Consider the following 13,719-nt stretch of genomic DNA (forward strand, 5'->3'; position numbering starts at 1 on the left):
TTTTTTTAAAGAGAAAGAAAAACGAAAAACGTACCACCGTAACCGGGGCACCATGAAGTTATTTATTCAAATTTGTTAAATATTTTATTATATATATTATTATTTCTTTATATCTAAAAACATAGTATATATATAAAAAAAAGTTAATTTGTACATATTAAACAATCAACTTAAATAATATAAGATATTCAAATGATATAACGTTAATATATTTTAAAAATAAATAATATTCAAATAAGACTAATCAACAGAAATTTAATATCTCACATTAATTTTCTAAATTACTTATCTAGCTTCTTCCATCATGTCATCTAAGTGGAAGCTCTAGCCATCATATAGTTTTATGATTTGGATTGGTCGTTTCTTCTTCAAGAATTGTTGATTTGGTTAGGCCTATAAATTTTTCCTTATTAGTCCATTCTATAAAACATTGTCTAAAATAGGAATTATATTAGTTTCATGACCTTTTGTCAATGTAAGTTGCTAATAATTATATTATATTATGTGGTTTTTAAAAACCATTATCAATTGAGGCATATGTTTTTTTATCACTTGTAATTTTTTAGACGCAAAATTTTTATATCAGCAATCGAAAATATTTTATACTGTAATAAACAATAAATAGATTTTGTATTAAAAAATATTATTCTTTGAAATGTCTTATATTGTTTAATTATTTATATGCGAGTTTATTATGTATGCATATAATAAATGACAAAAAATCGAAATTTAGAATAATTTATCAGAGTTAGCAAATTTAAAAAAGTATAATATATTAATATAAAACCCGGTCGAAGGCCCGAACCCCCCATAAAATTTTTTTTAGTTGAGTCCCCTGAGGTTGTTAAGGCTTGCGACGCCCCTGGTAAAAGCTTCTTATTTATTAATAACCAATAAGATAGAAATGAGAAATACCAAACTTCTCTGTTGTACCTGCAATATTAAAGCGAATGAGCTTTATCAAGTATAAACCATATGGAATTAACTTGATCAAGGTTGGGTCTGAATTTGCTACGAAAATAAATTTTTTCGAATATGATTTATGATTTGTTTATTAAAAGCTTTCATATTATGTAATTTTAATATAAAATAATATATATTTATATTATAATAGGTTTAAACATTGAATTCTTTATAACTCTTGAAGATTCAAAATTTTGTATATATCGTTGTAAATTTTCAAAAACATGCTATTCAGTTTCACAGAAATGTGATGAAATTGTTGATTGCTGTACACCAGAATCAAAGGACGATCAGACAGATGAATCGGATTGCGGTATTTTGATCTTTTAAATATTTAAACCTTCTGATAAAGATATAACTAGGTTTAAACATTTAAACTTCTGATAAAGGATTTACTTATATATCATTGAAATATATAAAAATTTACCTAAATAGAAAATAATATAGAAATATTGATTGGATATGTAATAAATATAAAGATTTTTGAATTAAGTGACAGAACTAAATAGTTTAAAAGTTATATGTATAAGGCTGAATTACATTTTTTTAATGATTTATTATTGAAAATATTTTCTAAAAACAATCCATTCAATATGTTAATTATAAATTTTCATGCTAATGTTAATAATTTTAGCTTTTTGATTTTTAAAAATGTAATCAGAATATTCCCTTATCATTTTCAGAGTAGTATTGGGTAGTATTGCAAATTCTTGTTTTTAATAGAAGATATTCTTGTAAAACTTATATCTTTTTGTGCATTTTGAAAAAGTATTTTGTATCTATATCTCAGATACTTAATTAAAATGAATATCTCTATCTTTAGCTATTTAATATGCAATTTAAACATCCTTTTTATTTTTCATTATTTTTTTGACATATATAAAAAGTTATATAAAATTTAAATCCAAGTTTTAATAAACCTTTATTAAAAATTATCCATCAATAATTATTATCATTCTTCATTTGTTCAAATTTTTTAAGGTAATATATTATAATAATAATATTTAATAAATATATATTACAAATAGATCTTGATAAATTTTATTCTTCTTATTCAATACAATACCAAAAGCTTAAAAGATAAATAATGAGCTTATATTTTTCTAACACGAATTATAATATTTTCTTATTAAATTTCTTTTATAAAATTTATAAGCAAATCTTCTTCATTTATATTCATAGTTGTAATATATTCAGGGATGAACTGATATTAACAATTATTATTTACTAAACGTAAACTGTTAAAAAATATGTCACCTAAACCTAAAACCTCTAGAAATACTTGTAGAACTGGGTTGGACCTTTTAATATTTTGACTCTTTTAAAGATGATTTATAATCATTATCAATTTGTTTAAAAAAACATTATTATGGGAGACTGGGGAGAATGCGATCCCTAAAAGGCAAACGTCTATAAAATTAAAGCTACTTGATAATATTGAATTAATAATATCTCATTTGTTACACTTATTTACTATTATGCAATAATAGTATTAATTTTTTTAGTAAAATAATTTGGGAAAGGATGAGCTAAACTTGGGGAAGGATTCACTTTCCCATGGGGCACTTTTGAGATGAAAAATATTAATTATTAGATATAAAAATGAAATATATAATATTGCAGCTATTGATGAAAATGAGCATTTGAAAATAATTATAATAAATTTTTGACAATTTAAACAAATGAAGAATGGATTAAAATTGCAACAGGATCCATGTGCCCAAAAAGAGAATTTACATGAGACAAAGACCCATACAGATTTAAGATGCATTTACTAGAAACTGTATAATGTAGCTTCATGCTCTTTATTGAATAAATATCTTGATATAGACAATTTAAAATTTTGTTGTTTCATTAATCTTGATTTATATCTATATATTGTTACACAATCTCAGCTATGTTTTCTCCCAAAAATTTTAATAGGCCAAGTTCGGGCATTAATATTTTGATATATTTTTTAATTTTCAATAATACTAATTAGAAATATATTGCAATATTTTGCTATGTTAGTCTAACTAAAATATTTGATCTGTAAATGATATATTAAATTGACAAATAATTAAACAAGTTATTTATGATATGATCCAATTACAAATACACAATACAGATATCAAACGCAATTATAAAGCAGTTGTTGTTCTAAAAAAATAGATTGTCATAGAGTAATTAGATAAGCTGCTTAAAAAAAGTATATAGATATTCTAAAGTGACGAGACTGAAAAATTTGTACAAAAAAAAATTTAACAGAGCGGAACAGACTTTTCATAAATTTTAACAGGGTCTGCCTTTTATAAAATTTTGAAAGATAGCAGGGCAAATTTTCAAAAAATATTTATCGCGCAGAGTCAGGTAACTCATGCAAAAATTCTTAGCTGACCAAAACGGGCCAGACTTTACATATATCTATTAACTTATGAGATTGTCACTGATGGATTAAACTTTCAAATAATTATGATATTAGATCAATAATTTACCCCGCGAATGCTCTTGAATTATTTTTTTCTTAACAAATGTTCTCAAGTGTTGATAACAAATATTTATATTCTTTAATATATTCATTTAAATTATTTAAAATTAAATTTAAAAATATCTTTATTTGTATGGGGAAATTTTTTTTTAACATATATAAATTAATTTTTTAAATAGCTTCTATTGAATGCTTTCTTATCTTTAATTATTCTTTTCATAGGAACCATTCTGTCTCCTAAACCTCCATCAATAATAGAAACGCTGGAAGGACGAAATCTTCAGATTACTTTCAATATACTCCAAAACTATACAGGCCAAGATTACCAGACTATCTGGCTAATTAACGACGTTTATTTGAACACCAACGCATTTTTAGACAACGTCTATCAGGCCCAATTAACCGAAGGCAATCCCAAGAGCTACATATTTACTATCTTCTCTCCCGAAATCTCCATGAATAACATGACGCTCACCTTCCAAATCATAGATAGGAGACGGACTTACGAAAGCGTGTGCAACAGGAAAGCTAGTATGAAGGGTTCCTTCGATATGAAACTACTCGTTAGAAGTTTCTTGCATATTTTAATCTATATTTGTAAAGAAAAATCTATAACAAAAAAGAAAGAAAGTTTATAAAAGAAGCAAATATTTATTTCCACCCCTACCCAAGGATGGAGCCATTTAGTTGGCTTTAGAACACGATCTTTGCTGGATTCGAACCCAGAACTATTGGAATGCAATACACCCACTAAACATGCAAGGCCAAAGACGCTAACGCTATCAAATATTTTAATAAAACACATTTTAAAAAATCAATAACGTTCAACGCTATACATCATTATCCTGAGTTAAACGGGTTTAACTTATATCTGATACGAGATTAACATAACATACTAAATATTTTCAAGCGAAACACAATTATACAATTATTTTTTGATAGTCTTATCCAAAAACTATAAATGCTCTTCACCCTTCCCCATGAAAAATAGGCATATTGGCACCCATTCATTATTTTGAATAAAATTTTTAGTGTCTAATGCTAATAATAAAAAAATATGCGGAAATAGGACACTTGGGCGTGTCAATAGGAAAAATAAAAGAGTGCCCAAAATTTTCTTAGACAGGCCGATTAATATATAATACGAATCACAATTTATAGAAAAAATTTTAGCTATTTTTTTGTTTGTTTTTATCGTTAATTTAAGAAAGCATATAAATTTACCTTTTTTTTTGTTATTAGAACGACCCGATAAGCCCGTAATTTCTTTACAAAATAGGCCAGATCCCGCTATAGGTAACAATTTTATATTAACGTGTACGAGTAGAGAAGGCTATGTCAGACCCACCATATCATGGTAATAAGCATTGTTGAATCTTGATTATGTGTACTTTGAAAAAAATCTCCCTCATCTTTTATTTTTGTAAACTCTTAGGCTGCATTAATAAAAAACGCGTTATTTTCGTTGCATTATTTGATGCAGAGTTATTACAGCTTATTCAGTTTTAAAAAATAATTTAAGATAAAATTAAAATAGATATAATTATTCTATATAATATTTAAGAAAAATCATATAACTTTTTATCGAATTCACTATTTATAATCGTATCGCATATTATTTTTTTATGAACGCATCTTAACATATGTTTTTCAAATTTTATCATAGCGTTATCATCATGACGCTCCATATTTATAAATCTAATTTATTGGCTTTATTTTATAATAACGCAGTACTTGAAGATAACCCGTTTACTATAAATGAGGCCTTATTTACATTTTTATTTTCTCTTTCTTGGGCCTCCTATATTGTAAGTGCTTATCGTTCAAGCGATTCGACATGTATCGCTGGATATGTTTTTCAAAAGCAACAGATAATAGGTAAATTTATAATTCATAGCGATATAATTCATTTCATCAAAAATTTACCTATTGCTTGCTTTTTAAAAAAAATACCCATCGATGCTGTCGCATTGCTTGAGCGAGACGCGCATACTATAAACGAGCCCTTACCTTATTCCTTTTTTCTTCTTTATCTCATATTTAAATTTTGTCTCATGCGAATTCATTCACTCACTCATAATAATATTATTCATTCTCGAATATTCGTTTCACACAGGGTCAAGACTTTTAACGATATAACCTCAGAATCAAGTCAGCCCATGATAGCGGACATTCTGGATGACAAAAAAGTAAGCAGTTCCATGCAAATCAATTCGCCTCAAAAGTATGCCGGTACTGCGCTATATTGTAAAACGAATTATGTATACCTCAACGAAAGTATGTCCGATCAAAACGAGCCCATCATTTTGAGTAATACATATTACATCAAATTAAACCAGAGTATATATTCGTTATAATTTTATCGCTTTTCTCATGTAGGATCAATGACTTTAATATTGACCTTGCTTGATGTTTATTCATTAAAAACTTTACATTATATCGGAGTTCGCCATTTAAAGACATTTAGACGAAAATGTTATTGAATACAACTGACTTCATTGTATTTACACCTTTAATAAAGGAATCTTCTGTCTAGATAAGTATTAATAATATAAGGTATCTTTTAAACACGCCGTTTACAATATCTCATTTAAATAAACATTTACATTTATCGGCCTTCTTATTTAGGATTACCATTTATAATTGTATAAAACATTTTAACAAAAAAAAAATAATAGATCCCCCCAAGATTCAATACATTTCGGCTGAGGGAGAGCTAATCGTCAAATTCGGCTCCGCTCTAAATCTAACCTGTAGTGCTTCCGGCTTTCCGCCTCCGTTTTATAAATGGGCCTATTCTAGCTCCCCAATTGTTTCCACTACTTCTCCAAAATCCTCCCAACCGAAAAAGGCTGGTTCTTCGATAGGAAACATATTCAGCTTTCTGTCGCCACTGGCAGGAGGCAAAAATAAACTAACGTACATCAAGAAGGAATACGTTTCATTCCCGGACGTTTCCACCAAACATAGCGGGTACTATCAATGCATCGTGTACAACGAGTTGGGAGAATCGGTTTCACCTGTTATTTTGGTGTCTGTGCCAGGTTTTAATAATTACGTCGTAATAGTTCATTGATTAAATATTGAACTCACCCTATCCTATTATAACCCATTATATGACTAATTTAATGTTAAAGGCTTTTTTCTCTCCTCAAATTATTTTTTCCCTTCAGACATATGCGGAGAAAATTCAGGAATCCCCCTGATTTAATTCAAACGCTTACAATTTTATTCTTTTTTTAAAGTAGCTAGTTCATCAATCACTTGATATGTACATATAAAGATTTTATTATGTTGAAAATAAAAGTTTTAAAAAATTAATTAATATTTGGCTTTTTAAATATCCCAAATCCATATAAAATTTCAGTTTTTTTTAAATCAGTAGTTCTACCTATGTCTTAAAAAGTTTTTTGGACAGCATATTAAATATTTAAGAATGCTAACTTAAATAATAAGCCTGGTTTTATATGTAAAGTTACTAAGAGTTTATTTTCTCCTTTTGTTATATGCTGAACTTTAATCGCAAATGTAATATACCCCAGATGTTAAGTTAACGCTTCTTTCTCTCTTTATTTAACTACAAGTTCTTTTCTGCCTTAATATAAAACGAAAGCAGTAACAGATCATCCTTGGCTTCCATCTCTATTGCGAAAATTACTTTTCCCGAAATTCTACGCGTGCATATTCAGGTCGCAATGTTATGTACTGCTTATTAGCTGTTTAATTCTCCTGTCTTATAGCTTTTTATTTCCAGTACAGTTTACTTTAAAATGGTAAAATCGTTCCATTTACTTTATTTATTAGAAAGGTACGTTGTCCGTTACATTCAAATATAAAATTCTATAGCGGCTTTCCAGGTATTTTATTAAGAAAAAAAACTTTGCACGTGGTTGCTGATTTTACTTAGTTCCTAGATAATCTCGTACACTTTACTATAATATTCTTTTACTATAATATCCTTTTACTATAATATCTTTTTACTATAATATCCTTTGTAATATTTAAACTTTTGATGAAGACTTCTCAACAAAATGTAGTGTAGGGTAAATTCATTAATTATTTATCGTCATGACTTAATCTTTACCAATGCGTCTCATAGTCATATCTTATACGTATAGCTTTGTGTATTTTTTGCAACTCTATTATTAAATAATACGCAATTTAATGAGATTTTTTAAATTTATTTTCTTATCTAGGAGAGAAGGTAATATATATCAATATCATTACGAAAGTTTGCTTCATCCTAAATCGTTTATTTTGAATAATGATACACTTAACACCAACATAGCATCATACATTTGATAATTGAATTGTTTAAAATACATTGCATTGTTTGTTCATAATATTTTGATATTTAATTACCGATAAATATTTAACTAAATAAATTATTTTTAATATATTTAAATATAATTTATTATTTTATGCTTTTAGATCCGTCATTGGGTTTCCTATCAACTTATTTCAGTAATTCAGTAATTTTTACGATTTCTATATAATATGAATATATCATAAAAAATTATTCTATTAATTTAATGTCATGCTTAGTTTTCGATATATTTTGAACATAAAAAAAACATTCTAACTGAAATGTTGTGAGTTTAGGATTGGAGTGCTCCATCTGACATTAAAAAAAATTGAGTTAGAACTTAATTCGAAATCATGTGGGTCTACACTAAAATATTCATGCCCATTTTTTTGTTGTCTAAATCAGGTCTCCCACTCTTCATAGAGATTCTTTTTACCTTATCGATTGACAACTACTCTATTCGAAGTGCTCAAAAAAAATTCAAATAGAAAACATATAGAAAGTATAATGTGGTTATTAAAAATTTTTGGATTTTTATTTAATTATAACCAAAAATAATAATTGAAATAATAATTGATAATTATCATTATTGATTTTATTTTTTGATATATGCACTTACCTATATTTTGACAATGTCTTGAAAAGATTGACTGATTAGTAACTAAATATCCCGAAAATATGATATTTAATAAAGCTTTCTGTAAATTTTTTTGTTTAATTATATTCTCAGTTTAATGGCGATTTTAAGATTTACCAGGTTGGCCAGTTTTCCTTCTGATTTAATCATTAGGAAATTTTGTAGCAAGGTTTTTGGAATCGGATGCCCTTCCTGACATCAACCTCTTTAGGTGATTTTTACACCCCGAGGAGACAGTGATCATATTCTAGACTCAGACCACAGGGAACCTTTTAGACCATTAGCTTGCCAAAAGACATTGCCCCCCCCCTCCACGATGAGGCTGATGGTAAGATTTTGGGGGGTTTTGTTCCATTATATGATAGATGCTAATCTATGGAAGGCATTTAAACTTTAAAAACCGATTATTTTTTTCTGATTTATTATAAGAGTGCAGATAGAACACTCCAATTCTGGACCCACGAAATGTTAAGAGAATTAAATTTTATCCTTATCCTTATGATTATGGATATATCTTATAATTCTAAAAAAAAGACTTGCGACTCATAAAAATTTATACCCCCCCCCTCCCCACTTAAAATAAATAAATAAATAATAATTTCACATTCTCTTTTAAATATTTATTATTAGATATTTAGCCGGAATCGTTGATATTTAATATTACCTTACCCCCTAAAAAAGAATTTCGTCCGGTTTTTTTTACTTATCAAATTTTTTGGAGGCGTTTATCTCCAATCAGAAACTTGAAATAAGGATTTTTTGCGAAAAAAATTTGGAATTTGAATTTAAATGCATATTTGCTACCTCAAATAAAAGTATATTTAACCTCCTTAACTAGGCTTAGCAATTATCGAATAATGTTTCAAAACCGATATAACATTTTGTCTAACCTGATAGAATTATGATATATATGTAGTTAACAGTTTTATCTATTTACAACCCCCGAGAAAAAAGTTCTAGTGTCCGAGGTTCGGTTCGGATCGGGTTTTGGACAACCCGCGCAGAGCTCTAACGCGCTTAGTAGACCCTGGTTTAAAATTAACTCTCTCCACAGTTCCCTAGTGATGAAAAATCCCTCCACCAAACCTTTGCCCATCTATAAGCAAAATCTTCAGGCTGGCAATGAGTTAGCCGCTTTTAAAAATCGGCCAAAATGGCTCTATTTTACATCACTAGTTCCCATTATATTCATTTTTAAAACAAATTTAATTGCGTAATATGTTTGATAAATTTTTACTTTTATTATTTAATAAATCTTGTAATATTATTATTTAAAAAAAATTAGCCACTAAGGAATCACTTATCGGATTTGTTATGGGGATAATTATTTTTATCATAATCGTTGGCTTGATTATGTTTTTTGTGTATGGGAAAGTTGCACGTAAGTATATATATTTTTTTAAATTATATAAAATCTTTTACAAATTATAGCATCTATAGCCTAACTGCTTGCATATCATGAACATATCATATGTTCAAAATATTATATTTTTTTTAAATCCAAAACTATTTTTTTTAAAAAACTCTTACATTTTTTTTAGCTCGAATCTATTTTTGAACTCAATTATCCCTTGTCTAAAAAAAACAAGGAAGTTGCGTCGAAAATAGATTAGAGCTAATAAAAAAATTAAATTCTAATCTATTTCCTCAAAAAGGCATAGTAGAGACTCGAAACAAATTGCTGATGGAACAAGCCGCGGAAGCAAAGCGTAAAGCCGACGAGGGTAAGAAGGGTAAGAGAAAAGGTGCCAACGACCCGCAAACTCCTATTATTGTAGGGGGTAGAAAAATTTTAAAGGGGCCTCCCGCTTTGACCGACGCCGAACAACCGTTTATATCTGCCATGGATCAACCTGTCGTAGTAATAATTTGCATTTTTTTTAAACAGAAATATTGCTTATAAATACCATGAACTTTTGTTAAATAACTTGGCCATGTTTTTATTGGCATAAAATATTTTAAGATAAATTTCTCGGCCGGCGGCAATTGTGTTTTATATCAAATCAATTTAATGTATATGTAGTGTAGATGTTGTAGCAGGGACCCAATATTGAGCTCTTCTTCCCCCAAAAAAACATATGAAAAATAATTTCCTGATATTCGTCTCACCTCCCCTACCCGCTGGGAGAGTTGCGGGTCTACTCCGACTCTGTATCATATAAATTGAATGCAATTTAGGAAAGGACCACTTTCTTCGGTTCTTTTGGGAGGGGAGAATGTTTTTCTCATTTTTAAAAAAATTATCGTTTCTTTCTTTGTTATAAAAAAAAATAAAATTATTTTAACGTAAAAACAATTTCGAAATCTTAATTACAAATGATCACCATTATTTATAAAAGTGCATAGTTTGAAATGCTCTTCAAAATAAAAGATCTTCAGATATTTTTGATTTAAATATCTATTTTAATGAAGATTTTTTGAAAAAAAAAGCTTAACAAAAGTTTTGATTAAATTTTACCTATAATTCCAGATCTTTTTATATAAAATATTTTTTGTAATTTTTTCTACGATAAAACAATTTTTTTTCTCTTCAAACTCTGAACCCAACCAAAATAATAGATTATTATGAAATGATAGCAATTTACTTAGAAATAATAAATGACGATATCTATTCCCTGTCTGTTGTTATTATTTTCCATTTTAAAAAGGGGGATAGGGAAAAAATGAATATTTATTTAATTAATTTATAAAAAAAGTTTCCCACCGAAGACGATATGGACTTAGGTGGAATGACTAAGTTTGATGACGCAAATTTCGTTCCCCCTGCCTTTTCCCGGGGAGCTCCTATTGTTAATAGGGCTGATGGCGAATATATCCCACAGTTTGAATACCCAGATGACGACGACGCACTTATGATGAATATGCTAAAGAAATGAGTATCTTGCCTCTTACCTTTAACTTTAAATGAACACGATGAGCTTTATCACATTAGGCATATTTATTTGTACAATATTTATTAACGTAAAACATTGTCTTTGATTGCAACATTTTAAGAAAAAATTTATCATAAAATAATATATAAATTCGCTAAATGAATTTTTTCTCATCTTCTAAAATGTTGATGTAATGCTTTCTCAATAAAATGATAATTCAATATTTATTTATTTGCTTTTACCTTTTAGCGAGTCATTATATTTTTCTGTTTAGAACATTTGGGAACTGACGCGAAGTTCTTATTTTTGGATCAATATAATGTGCATCTCTAAATATCAAATTATTATTTTTACTTTTGATTATCTTTTCCCTTGACATATGTTAAACAGAACATTAGATTTTGTAAAGATCAACCGGATCGGTTCAGACCGCTCAATCCAATTTTTTTTTAAAAATGCTGTAGGATGCATTCAAATTGAGTTTTTGAAGGTAATAATATCTTGTTATATTGTCAAATCTATTGATCCGGACTTTTCGTTTCGAACCGATTTTGGAAGATAATGTAACAATATTCATTTGGGGTTTAAAACTCGATCTGAATGCAGTTGACCTTAAAAAGCTTTTCATTATTGTGGATAAATCTGGGCTAGTTTTGTTAAATGACTGAATCGAGATGGCTTAGTTGCTCCAATCATGGTTTAAGTAAAAAAAAAAGATTTTTGACCTGTAATTGAGAGATAGTCAATTAGCCACATAGACTTCGTTAGCTCAAATCAGATTGTGTCCAGAGTCCATCAGGTCAGCCTTTTTGTCTAAAAACCCGCCCATTTTAGATCACATATTTAATATCATTTTGTGCTTTGCTCGTCGACTAATTATTTTATTTGTCATTATATTAATGTCATTTAATCGTGCAAATCATAAATAGACTACAGCTGAATCCAATGTATATACACTTTTAAATACATTTAATGCATAAATTGCATTCTAATAATATATACATATTGCATTAACCTAAGAACCCTTTTAAGAAAATATAAAAATAATTTTAAAATAAGTAAAATTATGCAAATTTTTTAGGGAACTTATAGATCCCAGCTTCCAGATAGGATTATTATATCGATGCGTTATGCAAATAATTCTTTTTAAATAGTACCATTTAAATTGTTGAGTAAGACGTTAAAATATAGCAAACAGTAAGTTCTTATTTTATTAATTGACTGTATCCAAGGTTAAATTTTACAATTTTATGACTTTGAAATGATAAAAAATTAATACTAACTTAAACAAGGAGCATATTTATTACTTTTCACAATATATGTATAAATATAAATCGTAAATGAAATGGTGAGCAATTATATTATCTCATTCTATTCGAGCTAATAGGTTTGTGAAAAAAGTTAGGCAATTAATTTGTTTGTATAGAATACTAACGGTTTTGTTAAAAAACAACTTTTGCTAATAAAATTTCCCATATTTAATTGCTTGCTAAGACTTGGGTTGGCTTACATCTATAAAGATTGATGCAAGGACTAAATGTGAAATTGAAAATACATATTCGATAAAATGATTGGAGTTGCGTTGCTAAATACCTCGATTTCTTTAAAAAAAGATGAAATTAAGATTTTAGACAAATTATTAATAACTAAGTTTTACCAAAAGATGTAAGAATAACATATCCCTATTCTGAGAAGTCTTGGTAAAAATCTTGATATATTCGTTTTAAAAATAGGCCAAATCAAGGTTTTAACAATTTCGTTTAAAAGTATTTCAATGCAGAACTTCATTGTTTGTGCACTTTTAAAAGCTCACTAATAAATGTCAGGCTAATATAGATGTCTCTAGATATTATATATTTTCTTAGAAATTTAAATTGCTTTTTTAGACAATTCTAGAAATATGGACGCTGGATGAGGTTAATATATATTTGAAAAATTCAAAAAAATTATTTACTATATAGCAGAATGCCATCCATGGATTATGATTAGAGCCCTATAACGTGATTTTTCATGGTCGCCAAACCCTAGCAAAATATTTTTTGTCCCAGAACAACCCGATCCCCAAATTTAAATTATTCTGAAATTTAGTTTGAATATTATAATATCTTTAAAAAAATAAATTTTTTATTGCATTTGTTCACTGCCATCTTAAAAGTATTTTTAAACTAGTGTTAAAAATTCTGATTTGGGTTGATTTATTAAGCAATCCGATTAAAATTTTAGCCAAAATAATAATAAGTAGACCTTCGATATTTGGCAGATGTCTAAACCATTCTCATAATATTATTTTGGTAGTGATCGTTTTTAAAAATCCGAATACGTCTTTTTAACAAACTAATTTACCTCGCATATATAGTATATTATTAATTTTAAGAAATAAATTCTACATATTTGAATGAATTAAATGTTATGCGTATGTTTAAAAATAACATGTGATTTTGATTGACCTTTTGCTGATAGAAAGTTTATTGAG

At 27.8% G+C, this 13,719-nt stretch overlaps 1 protein-coding gene across 1 annotated transcript; it reads left to right on the forward strand.

Annotated features, from left to right (window-relative positions):
• The first annotated feature begins 1,001 nt into the window (after positions 1–1,001).
• LOC135931664 (uncharacterized) lies at positions 1,002–11,386 on the forward strand. Its single transcript, XM_065468922.1, has 10 exons — positions 1,002–1,073; positions 1,115–1,276; positions 3,653–4,000; positions 4,673–4,787; positions 5,547–5,740; positions 6,109–6,474; positions 7,862–7,894; positions 9,659–9,754; positions 10,029–10,234; positions 11,070–11,386. Exons 1-10 carry the CDS (start codon positions 1,043–1,045, stop codon positions 11,247–11,249), a joined length of 1,731 nt encoding a protein of 576 aa, XP_065324994.1. The 5' UTR covers positions 1,002–1,042; the 3' UTR covers positions 11,250–11,386.
• Positions 11,387–13,719: the final 2,333 nt, after the last annotated feature.

The sequence above is a fragment of the Gordionus sp. m RMFG-2023 genome, chromosome 1 (assembly GCF_954871325.1).
Source record: "Gordionus sp. m RMFG-2023 chromosome 1, tfGorSpeb1-WG-v2, whole genome shotgun sequence".
Classification (NCBI taxonomy): domain Eukaryota; kingdom Metazoa; phylum Nematomorpha; class Gordioida; order Chordodea; family Parachordodidae; genus Gordionus; species Gordionus sp. m RMFG-2023.

Bases quoted from the DNA above. Each gene is read 5' to 3' on its own strand.
- LOC135931664 (XM_065468922.1), top strand. From the start codon at position 1,043: ATGATTTGTTTATTAAAAGCTTTCATATTAT. The intron at 4,001-4,672 runs GTTTCTTGCATA...TTTTGTTATTAG, and splicing joins TATGAAACTACTCGTTAGAA to AACGACCCGATAAGCCCGTA. The intron at 10,235-11,069 runs GTAATAATTTGC...TTATAAAAAAAG, and splicing joins CCATGGATCAACCTGTCGTA to TTTCCCACCGAAGACGATAT.